At 37.3% G+C, this 20947-nt stretch overlaps 1 protein-coding gene across 2 annotated transcripts; it reads left to right on the forward strand.

The window, feature by feature from the left end:
* The first annotated feature begins 328 nt into the window (after window positions 1–328).
* LOC117421377 (alkaline ceramidase 2-like) lies at window positions 329–19377 on the forward strand. Of its 2 annotated transcripts, XR_009329412.1 has the most exons (7): window positions 329–730; window positions 1657–1771; window positions 4611–4752; window positions 5777–5914; window positions 11843–11980; window positions 15475–16452; window positions 17155–19377. XR_009329412.1 is itself a non-coding variant. In XM_034035699.3 (6 exons), exons 1-6 carry the CDS (start codon window positions 623–625, stop codon window positions 15659–15661), a joined length of 828 nt encoding a protein of 275 aa, XP_033891590.1. In that variant the 5' UTR covers window positions 329–622; the 3' UTR covers window positions 15662–17113. The 2 variants fall into 2 exon arrangements, 1 of the variants encoding a protein (XP_033891590.1); XM_034035699.3 differs by lacking the exon at window positions 17155–19377 and having other exon boundaries at window positions 15475–17113.
* Window positions 19378–20947: the final 1570 nt, after the last annotated feature.

A 20947-nucleotide genomic window follows, 5' to 3' on the forward strand; every position in this document is an offset into this window, starting at 1 on the left:
AAGACAGGCATAGCACTGGCTTCATTCTGTGTAGCAATTACGACGCGCCACTTAAACTAATTTTCTTTTATCAACAGTCAAAACGGCACCATACACCATACTGTTGCTATGCAATCACTAAACATAAATCGAGCATCTGCAAAACGCAAGATGTTATGTTTGTTGTTTGCCGACTCGCTATCTGAAGTGAACTGTCACTTCCCCATTCCTGTATGGTTAGTATCACAAAGTTTTATGTACAGTAAAAAAAAAAAAACACAAGGCAGAACGAAAACAAATTCTGTTCCTTTTAACATCAGCTTAGTTACGCGCATGCGCTGATCACATGCTGCTTAGCTGGTAAATTAGTTGCTGCTGGGGAAGCTGTGATCGGAGACGTCTTAGGCAATGCTGTTTAATATCAGAGACAAAGGCACTCGCACGGCGAGACCAGTTGATTTAAAGCGGTAAAGACAAAGTGATTCAAAAACATGCAAAACAAAAAGCCTTCGCAGAAAAAAAGATAGAAATGTAAACCTTTGAACTATGGTAACCCAGTGAACAGCTGACATCCGCTCTTAACGGAGCCAGAAGCACAATTTGCTGGTGATACTAAGTGTTTCGGTAGCATATAGAAGTAAACATGAGCAACCTGAAATTTTGGAACCAGCTGGAAGCGGGTAGTTCTGAGGTGGACTGGTGTGAAGGCAACTACCTGATTTATTCTGGCATTGCGGAGTTCTACAACACGGTCTGTATACATCTTGCATTCTCCCACTTTGTCGTCTTTTAATATTTTAGTGCAGCATTTTCAGTTTGGCTACTTTTATTCTTTGCATTAGCACATTTTATTGTTTATAATCAAACCGCTTTTACCAGTCAGACTTCATTACAATTGATATGGTTTTCTTATAAAAATGAAATAAATAAATAATTAAGAGGAGAAATGTATCCTTTTCTTAGCAGCAACAAAGAGTAGTTTACACTATTGCAGTCGGGTATTGTGGATTCGCGTTTAGTTACATTTGCCAGCAATGCAGAAACTCTTGATTGTGCATTGCGTTTTTAATGCCTGTAACTGGTAGCTTTTTTATAAAATAATACTTAAGAAACAGAACCATGTATTTTACGTAAAGACTGCCCATGCAAATAAATTAGTCGGACTAGGAAATTAATACTTTGGGTTCCATCCAGTGCTTTGACGTGGGATGTCAAAATATTTCTACTGGGTTTTAGTAAAATGTTTGAGCGCATGTTATTAGAATAGAGATCATTAGTATAGTTGCTAGCAGTTATTCCATACAGTGCAGCCTAGTACAATAGACTGTTCAAAACGTTTGCTCTCTAGATCTTAAAAGTTGAAAAAGTTATGTATTTTTATTTGAAATAAAATAGATTATAAATAGATTATCATCCACGACTGTTTACAACTTAATGTAATAATGTACAGCTTGAAAATAAAAAATAACTGTATTTATTTAATAAAGCATATCTTCGAGGCGACATTTATATACAAGAAAATGAATGTATTACTGTAGAAAAGCCAATATTTTTGTTTGGTTGTGTTTTTGGGGGATTTCTTTTGCATTTTGCTTTATTGCGGTAGGGGCTAATTTTCGTACATTAAAGCTATGCTCGTAATATTTGTTTTGATTCCATCTTTTTATTTCATTCCAGATCAGCAACATATTGTTTTTTATTTTGCCACCTATTTTAATGTACTTGTTCCGTCAATATGCAACACATTTCAACAGTGGAATATATCTAATATGGACTCTGCTGGTTGTGGTTGGTAAGTTGACTAACCAATGTGACCTTATGTGACCTATGGAGCTGAAGTAACTGCTGGACTTGTACAGAATGTTTTTAAGCTTATTTTACAATAACCCTGTGCTTTGTTCCAAGTCAATATTTACTTCCTTCAAAAGAACAGTTAAGATTTTATTTGTGTTAGAAATATGTCTGAGATTGAAAAACATGTAAAAGTAACATTTTCCTGAGTCTGTCTCCATTGATGAAAGACACAAAATAAACCAGTAGGATTCTTTGACAAAGAATGTTACTAGTTTCTTTTTAGTATTCCTGCATATATTTCAGTTGAGTGTTTCATAGTTATGGATGGACCTGTTGCTGCTTTTCAACGTGTCATACAGTAACACAATTTATTTTAAGCTGATGTCATGTCCGTCCAACCTGCCATACCAGAGCCAGTCAAAACAGTTTTCATGGTCAGGTAATTCATCTGTAGACGTGGAGGGGAAGCCATCATTAACTGCATTCTCTCATTTCCTGACAGACATCATTTTGTCTGAAAAATCGAGCATGGACTCTTTAGACATCTGACAAGTTATGTCCTGTCAGACGTCAGTCAACTGGTATTTCAGTTTACATAGCCAAATTTAGACTGAGCAGTCATGATTTATCAGATTAATATCATTTCCCACCAGGTATCATCCCAGTTTCTGTCAGCCTGCAGTATTTTGCCGGAAACCCTAACCCCTTAACCCTAACCACAGTTAACCTCAGTTGCGCTGTATGAAGTGGTGTTGGCGGCTCTGTCCGCTATGGACCACAGGAAGTCAAGTGGCCCATGTCATGTGGCAGCTCTACTGTAGATACCTAATTTACCTATTTATTTATTGCTCTCCACTATATCTGTTTATTCCCTTTTATAACCATCCTATCATTTTCTTTGCAGTTTTCCAGTGCCAAACAGTGCTGAAACTATTTATTTGGTTATCGTAGGGTTAATTTTCTGTTTTGGTACTTAGTTTTCAAAATGTTTTTTTAAAACATTATACAATATATATGTTACAAATAAATAAGTCAAATAGACAACAGTGTTTTAATATCCGTACCACGTCGTACTGTCTGTTTAGAAGCAGCTTTAAATGTGGAACAAAGTTAAAGACTGACTCACTAGTTTTTGTCTAATGAAAACTTAAGTTATATAACAAAAGTTTTTCAGTCAACTTTTTTTGGCAACTTCCTAACTTATTTAATTTTTCAAGCAGTTTTCACCACGAGCAAAGTTCGAACAACAAAATGAAAACAGACTTAATTCAGGGAGAGATTGCTTAACGTTTTTTCTTTCACAGTAAGAGAACAATATGCTCCCTGGTTTCAAGCATTTTTATTTGAAATATTTAATAGGATCAGCTGAATATCTATCTATCTATCTATCTATCCTTTTTTATATATGTATATGTGTCACCAAAAAAGGATGGATGGATATTAGAAACCATAGCTTTGTGATAGTTTTTGATAACCTGTCTGTATTGCATCTTTAATTGCTAACAAAACGTAACAAGTTATATTATAATAAAGAGGACTGCTATCTCCCCCTGAATTATGTTTCAATTGCTGCTTGCTAATACCAGTGTTTTGGAAACCATTAGCAGTCCTTTTGTTTTTATGTCCCAAAGCCAGCGCTATACTGAAATCATTCGACCACACTTCAATTCACAATTTACATGTAGTGCACACACAATAAAATGTTCTATTGTTGTGTTAGAATTTACAATGGAGAGACCCAGTGTATGCAGTTACAATGTTTTTTGGTGTATCCTGTTTGGGTATTCCAAATATGTTCGGCTAAACTGACTGACTGCAAGAAACGTCAAGGTCTCCTATGTCATTGGCACATGGGAGAACCAATAAATCTACATCTAGTTGCTTCAAAATAGTTGGCAGAAAAAAAGTTTCACGAAACTACTACATTGCCTTTAGTTTTTCAGCAAGCTTTGTGTTCTATTGTTTGTCCCTTTTGCGTTAGCACTGTATTGATTGATCTAGATGCTGCAATTCTGTGAAGGATTTAGGGCCCCAGCAGTGCCCTCCTTCTGGCCGGTGATTGATAGTTACAGGAATCTGTCTGTGAAGAGCAGATTAAAGAGGGTTAAAGGGTTAGCTAATTTTATCAGTTTGGGAAGGAAATTTCAAGCTGAAAACACAATTTGTATTGTACACATGCCAGCAAGTGTTTCAGTAAACTGAAGTGCCTCACACAGTATTTAACTACCCCCTTAGTTTGAAGGTCGTTCAAAGGTGTCAGGGTTGATTACTGTTCAGAAGAAAACAGGAAGGAATGAAGGGGTTCATTCATGATTCATTTCTGCCTATTCAGAAGCCGGGAAGGATAGTTCCCTACAGAAAATGCAAGCACTGTTCATTTTGTTTGCATGTTTTCCACACAGGCTTCTTCATCGTCATTGTTTGAAAGCCACATTAAGGTGATGATCCTGAACTTAATTTCTGTAGTTGTGGGGTCAGCATTCCAAGACTGTAGGACAAAACATGCTGCTGCAGCAGCTCCCCGGCAGTTTTTGTGTGGTGTAACTTAAAATGCTGTGTTTATATAAGCATATCAGGTTCTTTAGCTGTAGTTCTATCCCATACACCGAAAGCAAAGTGAGTTGTGTTAATGGGGATTTCACTCACCCTACCATTGGCTGACCGGAGTAATATTCATTATGACAGTTCCTAGCAATTTGGGACCAATGGACTGGGCACCCCTGGGAGAGAACAAGATGCAAACACTTTTATTCAATTAGGGACGTTTTTATAGATTAGCATAGGTAATGTTGCTGGTGTACTGTCAGGTAGTTATTTTCTTTCTATATCTTAATCAGGTATTGGGTCTGTTTACTTCCATGCAACATTGAGCTTTCTGGGCCAGATGCTGGATGAGCTTGCAATCCTCTGGGTTTTGATGTGTGCCATTGGCATGTGGTTCCCCAAGAGATTCTTGCCAAAGATTTTCAGGAAAGACAGGTAATGTGGAAGTTAAAGATGTATGTGCATGCCTACCTGGAGTAAGGCACTGATGAGCTTCAGTGCTATCCAATGCTTTAAAATCAATTCTCTTGGCTCCTATTAGCTTTGAAATCCAAAAAAATTGGCATCTAGTTAACTGAAAGTAAATTAAAGTGGCCATAGGGGTGAACCTTTAATTTTAATAGTCCCGATGAGGTTTGTAACATAACTATGTAACAGTCTTACTTGTTTTTTCCCTGGCTTGCTGCTCTGTGGTGCTAAAGTTTAGAACCGCATGCCTTTTGCTTAATGTATTGCATCATTTTGAGAGATAACTTGGCAGTTTCTTCTTAATTACTGATGATATCTTTTTTGTCAATATAAATACTGTATCTGTTTTTGTTTATATGTCCAATATATATAAGCATTTTTAGGTGGCAAGTTAACAATTTATTATAGAGGACATTTAGGGTGTACCATTTATGCAGCAGTATTGTAAAGACATCACTATAGTGTATAAAAAAAAGAAGAATCTAGGCTCCATGTAGTGGACTCACCAAAAGATGTGCTAGGCCATACTGGTCCTTATTGCCTGTCAAAAGACAGTTGATTGGTTAGAATAACCCACTATATTCACACAAATCTTTCTAAATCCTATTTAAAAAAAAAAAAAAAAAAAAAAGCAAAAACATTAATGGGTTAAAAATGTGCACATTTTTAAAATGGTCAAACGTCATTTTCAAATAGTTGTGGGGTCAGCATTCCAAGACTGTAGGACAAAACATGCTGCAATGATCATGCTGGCAAGCTGAAAACATACAGCAGACATTAAAGGGTTATTACTTTTAACTGTGTAAAGTCACTCGTTATTGACCAGCAGGCCTGCTATGTCCTACGTTTATGCTGTGTGTGACTAGACTTGTTGATCCATTTATTGTCTACTGTATATTTAGTATTGTTGGGGTTCATGCAGATTCTGTTAATGTACAGTGGCGTAACAAACCTGATTCAAGGTCACAGCTCTGTCTTCTTCTCTCGGCAGGGCTAGATTTAAAGCTGTCATTGCCATTCTCTCTGGGATTACAACATGCCTCGCATTTGTCAAGCCGGCAATAAACGCCATATCTTTGATGATCCTGGGAATCCCTTGCACAGTGTTACTCATTACTGAGTTAAAAAGGTGAGTTTTTTTTAATTTTTTGTTTGCTGTACATTATCTCTCCCTTAAGCAATTGTGATGAAACTTGGTATGGGAATTACCTTTTAATTAACTTTTATTAATAGAAGTTGGCACTAGCCTTCCTGTAATACCCAATTTAGTAAAACACAAAAAATAATAAATAAATTTAGAGCCAACCAAAATGAGTGCCCCCTCCCCATATATTTATAAGAAGAAACAGTATTGAAAAGCCAAGGACTTCACCTTAGTGTTGCTTTGCTCTGAAATCATATCTTAACCCTGCCTCTCATGTTTCACACCCTCCCTTTATCACAACCCCTCCCTAGCTACCAAAGCCATAGGGAGCCGAACACAATTCTAATTCTAATGCTGTAACTGACGTCAAGTTGAAGAAACGTGCGCAGCAGAAACAAAAGGTGCTTGTTGTGCCACACAATGTTTAGTTGTGGTTATACTCTGTGTCTTACATAAAAGTGAGGCGCTAATTATATATACTATAAGAACCTACCTTGCTATCTCGGTTCAGCAGTAGCATCACACAGCTTCTTGTGTCGCCTTCGGCTGAAAACATATTTACGATCATCCATGACTAAGGCTGTAATTTCTTAAAGCTTGTCACGGATTTCGCGATTTCTGTGAATTTTGCCCATTGCATGTAATGTGTAGTTCCCTGTGAAAATTCCCATTTCTGAAAGAATAGTGTACATGTACATATTTCTGTAATTTAAAATAAATACAGCAAACGTTTGCCTTACTGACGCACTACCAATTATAATGAATGTGTTAACTTGACATCTGGTTTAGTTTGCTTCAGCAAAAAACACCAGCTGCATGGTATGTTTAATCATGAAATATTATGAAATACCTATTTTTAGCATGATAAAAATACCGCCCGACCTATAACTGAACAGCGTTTAAACCACCTCCTCTTCCATGTTCAGAAACATCGGACTGATTCCATAGATCTTAATGTTTTACGTGACTTTTGTGTTTAGTGGTAACATTAAAATCTACATAAAATTGTTCACAAAGCATGTAAATAGTTTTCAGAGCAAAGCAACACTCTAAGGTGAAGTCCTTGGCTTTTCAATACTTCATTTCAATACTGTTTCATCTTATAAATATATGGAGAGGGGGCACTTATTTTGGTTGGCTCTAAATTTATTTATTATTTTTTGTGTTTTACTAAATTAATAAGTGTAATATTATGCTATGGCTTCATTTTGTAATCTAGTTAAGTATCCTGATAAACGTTGCTACCCCCCCCCCCCCCCCCACCACTTTTAGAAAGGTTCCAGCGCCATTGGTTTACAGAGTGTCTCCCCCAGGCTTACAACTATTGGACAGTCACAGGGAAAGGCAGGTTTCCTATTGGTTGTATTCACTGCTGGACCTTTGCACAAGAGAGAGAATTCCTTTCTCTGTGTTTGTAAACAGGATCAACTGGCAGCTGTTTGTGACTGCTTTCATAGGTAACAGCCAGGCTTCAGTCAGACAGCTGAAGTCATAAACATGCTCCACTCACTTATTTTTCAGTTAGTCAGCAGAGAACCCCTTAAAGGTCATGACGCACCAGCCAGTGATAGAATAAGCACTTCTCTATATATAAGTAAACATGTTGTGTGACATAAGGAAGGGGACACAGACTGGCCACTAAGGGATATGCCCCCCACATTCTAATTCTTTCTAATAAGTTGTGCTAAAGAATATTTCTGAAACCACATAAAGTAGAGGATACTCCATGAATATTAATCGAGTACTGTGGTTATCTCATAAGTGAAGATGGCTCTACGCTACCCTGAGATTTGTTCACTCCATGGTTCTCCCCCTTTACCAGCTTGTAAGGTATCAGTAGCAATGATCTGTTCAATGTTGCACAATAGAAAAGCAACAAGGCTAAAAGTAAGGTACTGCATCTGTTTAGCACCAGTGGTTCTCATTCAGAGTAACATTCCGAGATGTCATAAGGTCAACGTCCTTCCCTCATAAACAACCCTGGCAAGAATCTTTTTTTTTTAAAATCCAATGACACTGGCATGTCAAATTGCTTATAAAGCACATGCTGCTCTTGAGGAATTAGGCCTGTCCTCTACAGTCATGTAAATTAAGTTTGACTTTTTTTGTTCTTGATGGATGAATACAGCATTCAGGATAATCTGTTTGAAGTGCTGTGGTTCCTATTTGAAGATATATACACCATGCATAGGCTCCAGGCAAATTGAGAACAAGGATAGCTTAATTCAATGGTACTTGGCAGGAGGAATTTGGATGCATCCCCCATTATAAATAGCTACCTGTACTTTGAGATTCAAGGGTTTTGTAGGTCATTTTTATACAATAAATAATTGGCTTAGTACAGCTTATAGGCTTCAAGGATTGAAAACAAGTTATTTTTAAGCAATTGTTTTTTCCTTGTTGGTATGGTGATTCAGTTCCTGTACTGGAATACAGTGACTACAGTCTACAGCCATTGTTATCCCTGCTTGATAGACTTTACTGTGTAAAGAATGTGTAGATTGTTTATTTTTTCCTGTGATTTACACTGAACTCAAGGCAGATTTCCATTAGTTCCAGTGTACACTATTTCAGCATATCAGAATTCTTCTGCTGGCACAAAACAGGAGCTGAAACGTAACCAAACAGCTGGCGACACACAAATACCAGCATTATCAACATGCGTAGCCTCATCCAAGGTCCCTCTGGGCTGTTCTTAGAATTCCAGCTGGCATAAATATATTTTTTGTAGACAACTGAATAGACGTATTGTCTAAAAAATTGGAGTAGAGGTTTATTTTAGTGATAAGAAAAATAATTGTTGTCTATGGATTATCAACAGTTTTAAAACAGTACTAACCATCCCAGATATATAATTTGTCCTATGACGAGGACTGCCCCTGTGCTGGGGTCAGCACGTGCTGGAATAAACCAGGAATTAGCATGTCACCGATGATAATCTCAGAGATGAACAGGATGCTAAGAATAGCAGCTTCCCTGCATGTGCTAATCCGCGTCTGTCCCATCACTACTGCACTTTAATTTTTTATGCAGTGGCAGCTGCCCCTGTGCATTGGCTCTGTCTGAAGCTGCAGATTTTATCATATTATCAACTATCAGTTTCCCTCCTCAAATGCATTTTCTCTGGGTATTTATTTTATGTAAACACATTGATCTGCAGGAAACATTTTCTGGATCTCGATTGTTTCTAAAAAGGTTTTATTACCGAAATGTGACCTTGGAGTTATCTTGCTTGTAGGGAAATTTGCTTTATTACTAAATGGGTTCATGGATAATTGCTGTTGTTGCTCTAAATAATGTTATACATTTGCAGATGAAAGTGGCCATGTGAGCTTTCATCTTACCCAGTCTTGAGCGATGACAGAGCAGTTCAGTCTGTTTGGTCTGTCTGTTTTAATACTGCTGCAAGGGTATCCGTTGCCAATTGTGACAAGTCTACCGAGGGTTGAGCCCACCAAACACTTCACTTAAGTTAGCTAACCAGATTACAGCTATGGCCAAAAGTTTTGCATCACCTAGAATTTTAAGGTTGAGAAATAATTTAAATAAATAAATAAACATCATTTAGATATTTTATTTAACATCATGTAATTAAAGAAACTACAAAATGATATTGCAAAAGTCCGCTCGAAGCCATAATAGTAGTATAGTATTTCATTTTAGATTTTGAAATGTCAAATTTTACAATTTGTCAGTTTTTTGTTAAGTATATGGAAAACTACAAAGCATTATGTAATTCAATATGTTAACATCACATTATTCAGAAGGTTTTATTTGACTTTATGAAGAAAAATATGTTAATTCTATAGGGTGATGCAAAACTTTTGGCCATAGATGTAGATCCTAGCCCTGCAGTGGATGAAACAAAAGTGCATTAACCCAACAAGCCTCCTTGATCTTCACTGTGGTACAATAGGCCATTCAACCTCTTTTGGATGCCATCTTGTACATCTGTCTGGACTATGAAAAACGGAGTCAAGTAGTATTATGTCACTGTCCGCTAAAATAATAAAAATAAAACTGTAGAACTTGGTCCTTTATGTCCTTGACATACCTATATCATCAGACTTCATCCTTTGACTAGCATTGTAAAGGGCAGTTTATGAAGACTAAATAGCAATAGGGGAGAAAGTAATGGAAATGAGAGCAAAAGGACCATGTTAAGTGACTTCACAGATCTGCCCACACAATTGTGAAATGACAATGGACACAGAACAAGCTTTAAAGGACATGGTAAATCAATGGATAATATACGATACACCCCAGTGAACCAGTTTTGGAGACATGGTTGAGCCAGATGGCGCAATGCCTGGAGAATGTGCACTCCATTGTATTACAGTTTATATTACTAGTTGCACTGTGCTCATATATATAATCCCAAAGACAGACTGCAGTAACCGCCCAAATGTTTATATGACATTTAAACAACAGGGTCTATTTATAACATACATATTTAATATGTAAATTAGCCATGTGTGCACTGAACGCTCGGTTACAGCACAGCAGTCTGGTGTTAGCGTTTAAAAGTTGATTACATGATAAAAGTTTGCAATAGATTGGGAAGTGGTACTAAGTAAAATGCGTTGTCTGCCATTAAAGAATTTTTCTCACGTACCCCAGTTTAAAAACCGCTGCATAGAAGAAACCACATTACCAACAGATACAGTTTAATCGTCGTATTAAAATGCCATTGACCTGACTGGTAAATTCTTACCTTCCAGCTGCCCCTTTATTTTGACAATTGCAATATCAAAAATGGCTTTTTTTTTTTTTTTTTTACATTTTTCATTCTTAGCCCCCAAGTAAATATTTTGTATAGTTTTCAAAGAATGTTTTGCTTTATTTTTTACAACACACGTTGGTATTGTTGATGTGATAAACGCGTATATCTGCTTCAGGTTCTGTATTGAATTTTTTTCAAGGTTAAACGATGACCCGTGTTACACTGAACACTAAAAATAAAATGTTAAATATACAATATGTATTTCGTTGGTTTTGTCGATTTGCTATATTTTAATACTGCACATAATGATATGGTTTTGAAAATGCTACTTACCAAAACCGTGACTGCACGTGAACTGTATTACATAATAATTTCCTTTATTCTGATTCCAGAGGTGTTTTCTCAATGCAAGATGTATTATATACAGTGCTGTATAAAATGACATACACTGATTTTATCATGCCGGCGTGATAGGCCTACTGGCGAAATGGCAAGAGACAGTTAGTGCTTAACACATACTGAATTATTTTAGCATTTTTGGTCATAGAAAAGACACATTTCACATATTTTATAACGTTACCGTTAATCGATGCGGTTTTCGTTTCACAAATCTACTGCACTTCGTCTATAAACTTCTCCCATTCACTTGCAAATAGATAAGTTAACAGCGGGAGAATTTCACAGTATTTTTAAGCACAAATATAATAGCCTACATTTCAACAGTCACTGCCGAAGCTGATTACTTATTCTTCCAGAAGTAATGGTCGGGTGTAACAGGGATACAAGGTTATTTTCGCGCCGGGCCATGTTGTCAACAAGCCTGAATACGCTGTCGTCCAGGCTTTGTGAAACTTACTGTAACCAGGGAGGGTGCGAGCGCATTCTGTTGGACTGGGGAGTTTAGTTATAAAAACGCAAGTGTAAACAAACAAGTAAAAAAGATTAGCCTGTCGTCAGACATGTCATGTTAATACAAAATGCATTCATTTACTGCGTACTGGTATTGCGTGTATCTGTACTAGTAACGATAATTAACTGCATGACTATACAACCTAGTACTGACACACAACAGAAGTAAGAGAAAACTAATTAAAACAAAAGCTAGGATAAAAAATACCCCCCACTATCATAATAAACAAAATGGCTATTAAACAATGTTAACCCTCTATTTTATTGTATTCTTTTCAAAGGTGTGAAAATGTGCGCGTATTCAAGCTGGGCCTGATTTCAGGTTTCTGGTGGACTCTGGCTCTGCTGTGCTGGATCAGCGACAGGATTTTCTGCGAGATGTGGTCGTCTGTTAACTTTCCATATCTTCATTGTGCATGGTAAGTGTTTTGTAGCTGCCTTTTAAATATACTAAATACATTACAATACATTAAATACCATAATGTCATATAGTACACGTGCACAGTAGTTACTTGCGAATCAGAATGTTAAAATATTCTTGTTAAGGTGTCATGTATGGGTAATAGGAGATTGCTCTAAAAGCAGATGTTCAGTTAGAAGTCCCCAACCTCTGTTACACATTGGCATCCATTCAACTGATCTAAACAACACCATATCTCACAGTTTCAAAATTAATATGAGCAGTTATGGAAACCAACAATTCTAATTTTGCATGTAAGACTCTTAATGTATTTCCGTGTAAATGTATGCACAACACCAGGCAGGATTTGTCCTATTTTACATTTCCATTACTACTCTATGGTGTTTGCAGTCATTCTGAGTGGTTCTGGGGTCTAGTGCTCCAATATTTAGATAACTTCTTTTGTTCGTGGCATGATGTGCCTCTAGAACCTGTGTGCTGACAACTTCACTCTGATGGTAAGGGCCAAAGTTAGTCAGATTTATATTGGGCAGGGCTGGCCCAAATCAGGCCTGGTTGTTAACCAAAGTACTCAAACAGCTGATCGTAATTATCCCTTTAATTGCGTTGAGTTAACTGGGGGGGGAGGTTGGGAAATAACTTTTTCACACCTGAAGATTGCATGTTTGATTACCTTGCACACCAAACAAATGAAAGAAGCACCAAACTTTGGTGTCATTTTTTTTCTCTCGGGACTCCCTCTATATACTACTATAACCCACAAAAAAATCTGACCAAATACAATGTGAAAAATGTGCAAAAATGCAGAAAATCAGACATGGGGCAAATACTTTTTCACAGCACTGTATATGTTTTTGCTCAATGTGCATAAGACATTGTCACTCGAGCACTTTATATCGTAGACAGTGAAATCTGCTGTCTGTCTAAAAGCTGTTGCTTAGCCTGTAGACTTCTCACTGAAGGTTTTATTAATGCTTCTTATTACACCCTAAACCACCAAAGTAATGTATTTATTAATTCCATTGTGGGGCTTGTCATGCATATTCATAAACCTGTTCCTGCCCTCTGAACCTGTGCCAGAACAGCAGGTAGGATAGATGAACCAATCAAAATGCTGAACTTTGGGAGAGGAGTCGGGAACCAATGAAATATTTCTGATTGAACAGGTTGGATTGACGCTGCTGATACTGTGAATTCAGAAGATAATTAGATGAAGACATGAAAATAACTAGTCAAAACTGATTTATGACCAGGGATGTGTTGATCAAAATATATATCAAAACAATCGCGATGATCTTGAAAGATATTTCAGGAATAGGTGCAACAAAGCAGAAAGCGAGGGAAAGTACAGCGTTGTGTTTTATTAAACCCTACAGACTGTTCAGTAACTCTTAATTTCAAGGAATGCTTCCATTGTCTAAGACTGGGAGTGCAAGTCGGTTATGATTTTTTACATCCAATTGTTTTTTGGTAAAACTGAAATAAGAAAATGTGAAACCAGAAAAACTGACTGAATTTGTGCAGCCAAGGGAACAGGACATTCCATTAATACACACATTATTATTATTTTTTTTAACTGTGATAAGCTGTATACATGCCAGTGTATTATACAACTATACCCCTTTTCCACCTGCACACCGAAGTCGAGCCAGCCTGGTACGGCTCGGGTAGCTTGAGTAGCTTCCCTATACAAGTGCAATATTTGAATATTTGATCTGAACTCAGATCTTATTCAGCATTCGTTTTATAACTAAAAAAATATTAGGTCTATTACGTGGTTATCTTTCCTAATGTATTTACTTTTTTGCTGCGAGAGGAGCTGCGGCTTTCTCCGGGAGACAAGACGCTTCAGCCCCGCTCTGGCAGTCGAACCTGGAGTGAGCCCACTCCCTCTTCCCCTCTCCCGATCCGCTCTCCTTCTCACACTTTGTTGGTTTGGTTGTCTGTCGCTTCGAACTGAACTCCTGACCGCCGTTTAGCCAGGCTATTTATAGTTTAAAAACTGCTGATTTAAAATGATCCTCGAGTGGGAATGTTACCTTTTTTTTGTGAAAAATATAGCGTTGATTACTGGTGCTTTATGCATGGTTAATTCACTTAAAGTTACATTTTTGATTCACTATATGCATATTATAGAGATGGAGTTATTTTATTTTCTATTTCAGTCAGATGTGTGTTATGTGTCCCGTGGCGTAAAGGTGAGGATTTAGGAAAACATTTACCGGTTGTGGTCCTGGGCTTTGCCATTTTTTCTTGTAATGACGCTTGAGAGTAACCCCGCCCACAGCCTGCTTCGGCCCCGAGCCAGATTCAGATATGTTGCAGGGCTGGAGTTTCACGACTTGGTTCCGGCTCGGCTCGGGTATTTGCTAGTGTAAACGGGGTATTAGACACAATGTAGAAAGAATAACATAATATATTAAGAGACATTTAAACTTTATTTTCCTGTTACCCCCATTTTTGCCACAGTCGGTCGGAAATGACACAAGTGAAAATCACGTCTTGAAATTGCATTCGTGGTTTTTGAAACTGAAAATATTTAATCAACATCTTGGTTTCAAAGCGACTGAAATGTTTGGCAGTATTATTTAAAAATAGTTTCTGATGAAGAAACCTTCCAATTTAAAATGACATCTAGATTTATGTCAACAAAAAACTAAAAATAGAACTCTGGCCCGCCACCAAACTCGACACCACTAAACTCTCATTTAGTATGCTGGTTTATTATAGCATGGTACTATAATACATATGACTCTATTACACTTGAATTGAATCAGTGTGCCAATAGAATGCAGCAACAAAGTCATTAGACAGACTACTAGCACCAGAACCTTTCATCAACAAACCATTTTAGAAACCTAAAAAGAAAACAGCCGTAGATATCTGGACAAGCAGTCTTATCATAACGGCTGATTTTATGTTACTATGAATTGTGTAGATGCAGAACAGTGCGCGGTGAGCTCCTGAAAATGCCCTAGACTGCCAACTCTTTTTCATTGTAGAAAAATGTCTGCTTATTTTTTGTCACAGCATCAGTGCAAGAAAATAATGCGGTATTATTAGCTGGGCTCTGACAATACACATGGAGAGGGGCTAGAGCTTGACACATGCTTGCACTTCCATGTTGGCTGTGTGCAAATCATAGATAACATGCTTCGATGCATTCTCAATAATGTGTAAATGTGTATGTATTCTATTCTTACAGTAATAGTTCTTTATTTGTTAGATTCAGGGACTGGGAACCAGAAGAGATTTAGAAATACCAGTTCAGTCTCTGATGTAGGAGAGGGGGACAATATATTATACAGAACTTGTATTTCCAATCGGGGTGCGTTAACTTCTATAACATACATCCACTGTTTCCGTACAGCAGCAGACTCATGCTGCAGGGTCTAGCTGTTAAAGATATACTGGAGATCAGATTACAAATCTGTTGTTCCATGATGATCCTGGGAAATGAGTAATATTTTTTAAAACTTTTTTTCCCTTTAGGCACATCTTGATCTGCCTGGCTTCCTACTTGGGCTGTGTCTGCTTTGCCTATTTTGATGCGGCCACAGAAGCCCCCGAGCAAGGTCCGGTCATCAAGTTCTGGCCCAGTGAGAAATGGGCCTTCATTGGCGTGCCATATGTCACCCTGCTCTGCGTGCATAGGAAATCATCAGTGAAGGTGACATAACTGTGGTGGCTTTGCTGAGCTTCATGCACTGACTGCAGCACACAGTGTATGGTTCTCGTTCATTTTTATCTGACTGCCCTCATTTTGTCACTGTGACTACGGCAAAAAAAAACCAAATGTTTCTCGTATATATAGATGTACAGTATTGTATAGATGTTCTTTATAAACATAACTTCTTTTTATGTTGCAACTAATGCCTACATTCTATATAAATGTATATTTTTGTTACAAAGACCACTGAGCATAATGACCCCACTTCAATTCCTACAACCTGGAGATATCTACCTGTCTGTACTTCTACATTCATAAAGCTTTAGCACACCCAGTTCATTCATTATACTGTAATTGTTCTGATACAAATTCACAACGGACTAACTTGTCCCCAGCTATGCCCATTGTTAATGATTATGTTTCAGTTTTACCCAACATGTGCTAATTCTGCACTTCCAAAGCTGTGTGCAGTGTTTTATCATGATACACTAAAAATGTTTCACAAGTCTTTATGGCCCTTGATTGCCAGGGGCTTTATTTTATAAGTCTGAATAATAATCTGTTTATACAGACGGTTTACCTTAAACAGCTTTAATTTATATGTAATTAATATGCAATAATATACATGTTTTATTTTACCTTAATCTTTACGATCATACCAACAAGGAGGCTGTGTGGTCCAGTGGTTAAAGAAAAGGGCTTGTAACCAGAAGGTCCCCCGGTTCAAATCCCACCTCAGCCACTGACTCATTGTGTGACCCTGAGCAAGTCCCTTAACCTCCTTTTGCGCCGTCTTTCAGGTGAGACGTAGTTGTAAGTGGCTCTGCAGCTGATGCATAGTTCACACACCCTAGTCTCTGTAAGTCGCCTTGGATAAAGGCGTCTGCTAAATAAACAAATAATAATAATAATAAAAAATCAGCTTTATTACTTAATTGGATACAGTAGCAAGGATCCTGCTTAGCACCAAAAAATTTTTTGATGGTGGAAGGATGTGATCGTAGGAATACATGCCAACTATTAGTGTTTCACACAAAGGTAATATACTACAAATAAACATGAACAAAACATAATGAAAAACTTATTCGGATCCAGTTAAGAAATTAGTCTGTGTTTCATATTATGGATTTGAGTGATTTTGAAATTATTCTTGACTTTTTTTTTTAAAATTTTAAAGGAGAAATAAGCTTTTTCTAAACCCCCCCCCCCCCCCCTTTTTTTAAGCAGTGTGAAAGTGCCATTCCTGGCTTCTTTCTATCAAATCTGTTTTGGTTGTGAATGAGAACTGTGGACATATTTTGTATTTCTTATACAAATGTACAGTATTTGTAACAGGTTAGTAATCACCCAAAAAAATAGTAATTGTTAATAAATGTTATAGTAGAGAAGAAAGCTTTTCATGTACTTTATTTTTACATTTTGTTTTATGATGGAAATGAAAACATAAACAGAATTTAACAAGTAGTGTCCTGTGGTTTATTTAATCTGTGTGCCTTCATCAGATGGGAAAGTATAGCCGGCGGAATCTACACGTTTACCTTAACCAGATGAGCATGAAACAGTCATCATAAGGACAAGTTCTTGTGGCTAGGCATTGCAAGGAGTAAAATGCACAGCAAGCCTGGCACTGGAAACCTGGGCTGGAATTTGACTGCTGTATCAAGTGGAAAGAGTTTGGTGCAGCTCAACTTGGCCCCTGTACTCTATGGATTTGAGATTCAAAATAATGTGTGCTTGCTCTTGTCTTTGAGGGGGCAGTGCCCAAAACCCTGGAATAAAGCACTTCTCTTTTGGAGTTCCATCATTGTTTAGGGCTCTTTCAGGTTCTTTGACTCATCACTAAACCTGCCAATTGTACACCAGCTTTCAATCTCTGTTCGTAATGACTGCATTAAACACTGCCTGACTGGAGTGGAGATATGGGGGATATCCAAAGCTTTCCTAGGGTAAACCGTAGGAAAGCTTTGGATAGAATGTGTATCTAACACCATTTGCCTATGTAACCCTCATCTATTCTTTTTATGTAATTATTTGATTTGTAACATTCTATCTTTCATTTAGAATTGTTCTAATTATGTATTACAAATACATTTCCCCACATTGTGCAAGGACTTACAGGCTTCATATTTAACTTGCAGTGAATCAGAAAAATGTGTACAGTACAAGATTACTAAAGATGTCATTGACATTCAAGTCAACATGAAAATAGAACTGTCATAAACAATTGCAACTCCCTTGTGAGGATAATGCTCTGCTAGTCGGAGATAAGATCAAATATTCTTGAGCTTGTCTCCGGTCTCGGTTCTAACCCCCTTAATGTTAATATAATACTTAAAGAATATAATACAGTAAGAAAGAAAGCTGCTATGCTTGAATGTGTGCAAACAAACAGTAGTAAATCATACATTCATACAGCTGTTAAACTATTTTATATTACTGGTAAATGTTAAATTACTGTACAACTGAATCTCAAATTCCTGGTTGTTCCATATTCATCAGCAGTGAGAACAGGTTTAACGTGTGCAGGATATCTCTATATTTCCCTATTGTGGGAAGATGACTGGCTACATCCCCCTTTGTGAACCCTCTGAGACAAGCATCGGTCACACCTTGCAGAGACTTATAGGAAGCACTGTGGACTACAAGGTAATGGAGGAATTACCCGTAGGCAAGACTTCAAGATCTTCAAACTGTTCTTAGGAAGCAGATGGGATTTGTTGAGTTATAGGCAGTTCTGAAGCTTTTCTTTCATAGCTTATCTGTTGTCTCACTTCAGACTAAAGGTAACCTTTGGAGGATTTCTACTACAACCCCTGATGGCAGTCTCCCATTTCGATTTCTTTCACAATAACACTATATTGTACAAATACTTCAGTCCAGTGGTCCTCACTTGTGTCTTTAGCTGTTCCAGGGCCTTGTTCTAGCCATGTTCTTGTTCAAACAAGGAGGCTTGGAACAAGGGCCTGCATTGGAATCAACTGAAAAAGCTACAAATGAGTACCACTGCTTTTTCTTGCTTCAATCCCTTGACCTTCCTGTTGTCTAAACATTATTAGCAACAGTAAAGGCATAATAGAAGATCTTTTGAACCACAAGGTGGCAGTATAACGCCATAGGCATTTTTTTTGTTTTGTTTTAAAGTGCATGATTTAATGGTTCTGGCTAAGAGAGTCCTGTATGCACATATTTTAATTTCATTTTAAATCTGTTCTATGCTCTCAGTCTCACACAGTCTCTCGTGTGGTATTATTCTGCTTCACATCTGCATTTTGTGCTGCATAACTTCATGGCCAAAGTGTTTGACTTCAGGGCAGAAGATTTGAGGGTCATGTATTATTGATTTTATTGCAATCTAACCAGCTGTAGTATAAGGCAACATGGTTGTCCTTATCTGTATGTCATCTAGTTTCCTTTGCACCTCAAGATAATAACATAAAAGCAGCTTTATTTACAAAGTTTTGCCACATGCACATCAGTATTGGAATGCATATCCGAAGGGAGATATAATGAGTTCATATATCTTGGGCAGCAGTGTAGAGTAGTGGTTAGGGCTCTGGACTCTTGACCGGAGGGTCATGGGTTCAATCCCTGGTAGGGGACACTGCTGCTGTACCCTTGAGCAAGGTACTTTACCTAGATTGCTCCAGTAAAAACCCAACTGTATAAATGGGTAATTGTATGTAAAAATAATGTGATATCTTGTAACAATTGTAAGTCGCCCTGGATAAGGGCGTCTGCTAAGAAATAAATAATAATAATAATAATCTTGAGAATTGCTTATCCAATTTGTAATGAAACTTGGTTAGGACATTCTTTTTAAGCTATTGTAAGTATTCAAATCTATGTGTAATGAAACTTGGTTGGACATTCATTGTTGCAGAATCTGAGAATATATGATGGAGCCTGTTTGTCTTTTTTTATATGCTAGTACTTATGTTATTTCCCCCACCAGAAGCTGAAGCTTATGAATCAGTGTTTTGCCTTTTTGCATAGTTGTTTAAAATGAATTGGATATCCACATGCCAAAAAAGTGTTTTTTTTCACCCTAAACTGTTTCCATAAAGATGTTTATAGCTCAGTTAGACTTCCTTTCAGGAACTTGCAACTAATTAGATACTTGACAGGAAATAATGCTGCCGAGATACCCAAAGGGAGCAATCAATAGGAATTAAGTTTCAGTACTGTGTGGCGCTAAAGAGTACCATATCTGCCCACAAGAAACTTTCCTGTGGGCGTTTATCCATGTCTCATTTAGAACCACTTTGCTATGAAGAAGAAAGAGAAGTAAGGACTTAGAGCTCCTGTTATAACAGCGCTGTGGTACCAATGTGTCATTCTGTAAGATTTGCTGCCATCTAGTGTGATTAGTCCGCATTAAACCAATCCCGCAAAGACAGCTTGCAAACCCATACTGCAAAATGTGTGCCATAAAAGGGGGTGTACAGGTATCTGCTTTCCATGCCTTTTCGTTTATGGGTCCCTTTGGCATTGACAGATAGACACATTTAATTTACAATGCTACATTTCAGTAAACATTTCTTGAAAAATATTTAAGCATATTCAAATATACTTTGTTAAGCCTGGGTCCTAATTGATGGACACCTTGAAATGGGACAGGACAGAGGACTGGCCTTTGTTTGTATAAATCCAAATTCACATTTAAAAAAAAAAATATATATATATATATATATATATATATATATATATATATATATATTGACATTCAAGATGTGTGCCAGAGAAGAAAAATAATCACAAATGAATGCAAAATTACTGCAGTTCAGATGCTTACCAAAAAGGGGGAAAAGATCAAATAGGAATCAAAACTTTATTTCTTGCAAAATAATCAATTTGGATGCCTAAAGGAATCCTGAAATGACCAAGAACTAACAAAGACTGCAACATGAATGTGTTATGAATGACCCTGTCTTTTCACGTGACAAGTATTTTTACATTTTTTATGATTTGCTTTTCTCTTAATACCAACTGAACCTAATGCTTTTTACAATATCAATTGGAAATATTTAGCCAAGCTGAAACTGCAGATTGTAGCATATGGTTCTGTGAAAATGACCAGCACAGCTGTAAGTAACACTCATCTGAATGGAAATCAGTGCTATCCTTACAATATTGACATGCTGACGTTAGAAATTATTCAGATTAAGCTGCAATTTACTGTTAATTTCTTACTTGTTCAGTCAGAATGCAGCACCATAATGGCCGACTCAGCCAAGCGCAATGTTCTAATCAGGGCAGTTTGTTAAGATTCAGACATTGCACTTGGCAGTGATTATC

Source organism: Acipenser ruthenus, chromosome 1 (assembly GCF_902713425.1).
Source record: "Acipenser ruthenus chromosome 1, fAciRut3.2 maternal haplotype, whole genome shotgun sequence".
NCBI classification, from domain to species: Eukaryota; Metazoa; Chordata; class Actinopteri; order Acipenseriformes; family Acipenseridae; genus Acipenser; species Acipenser ruthenus.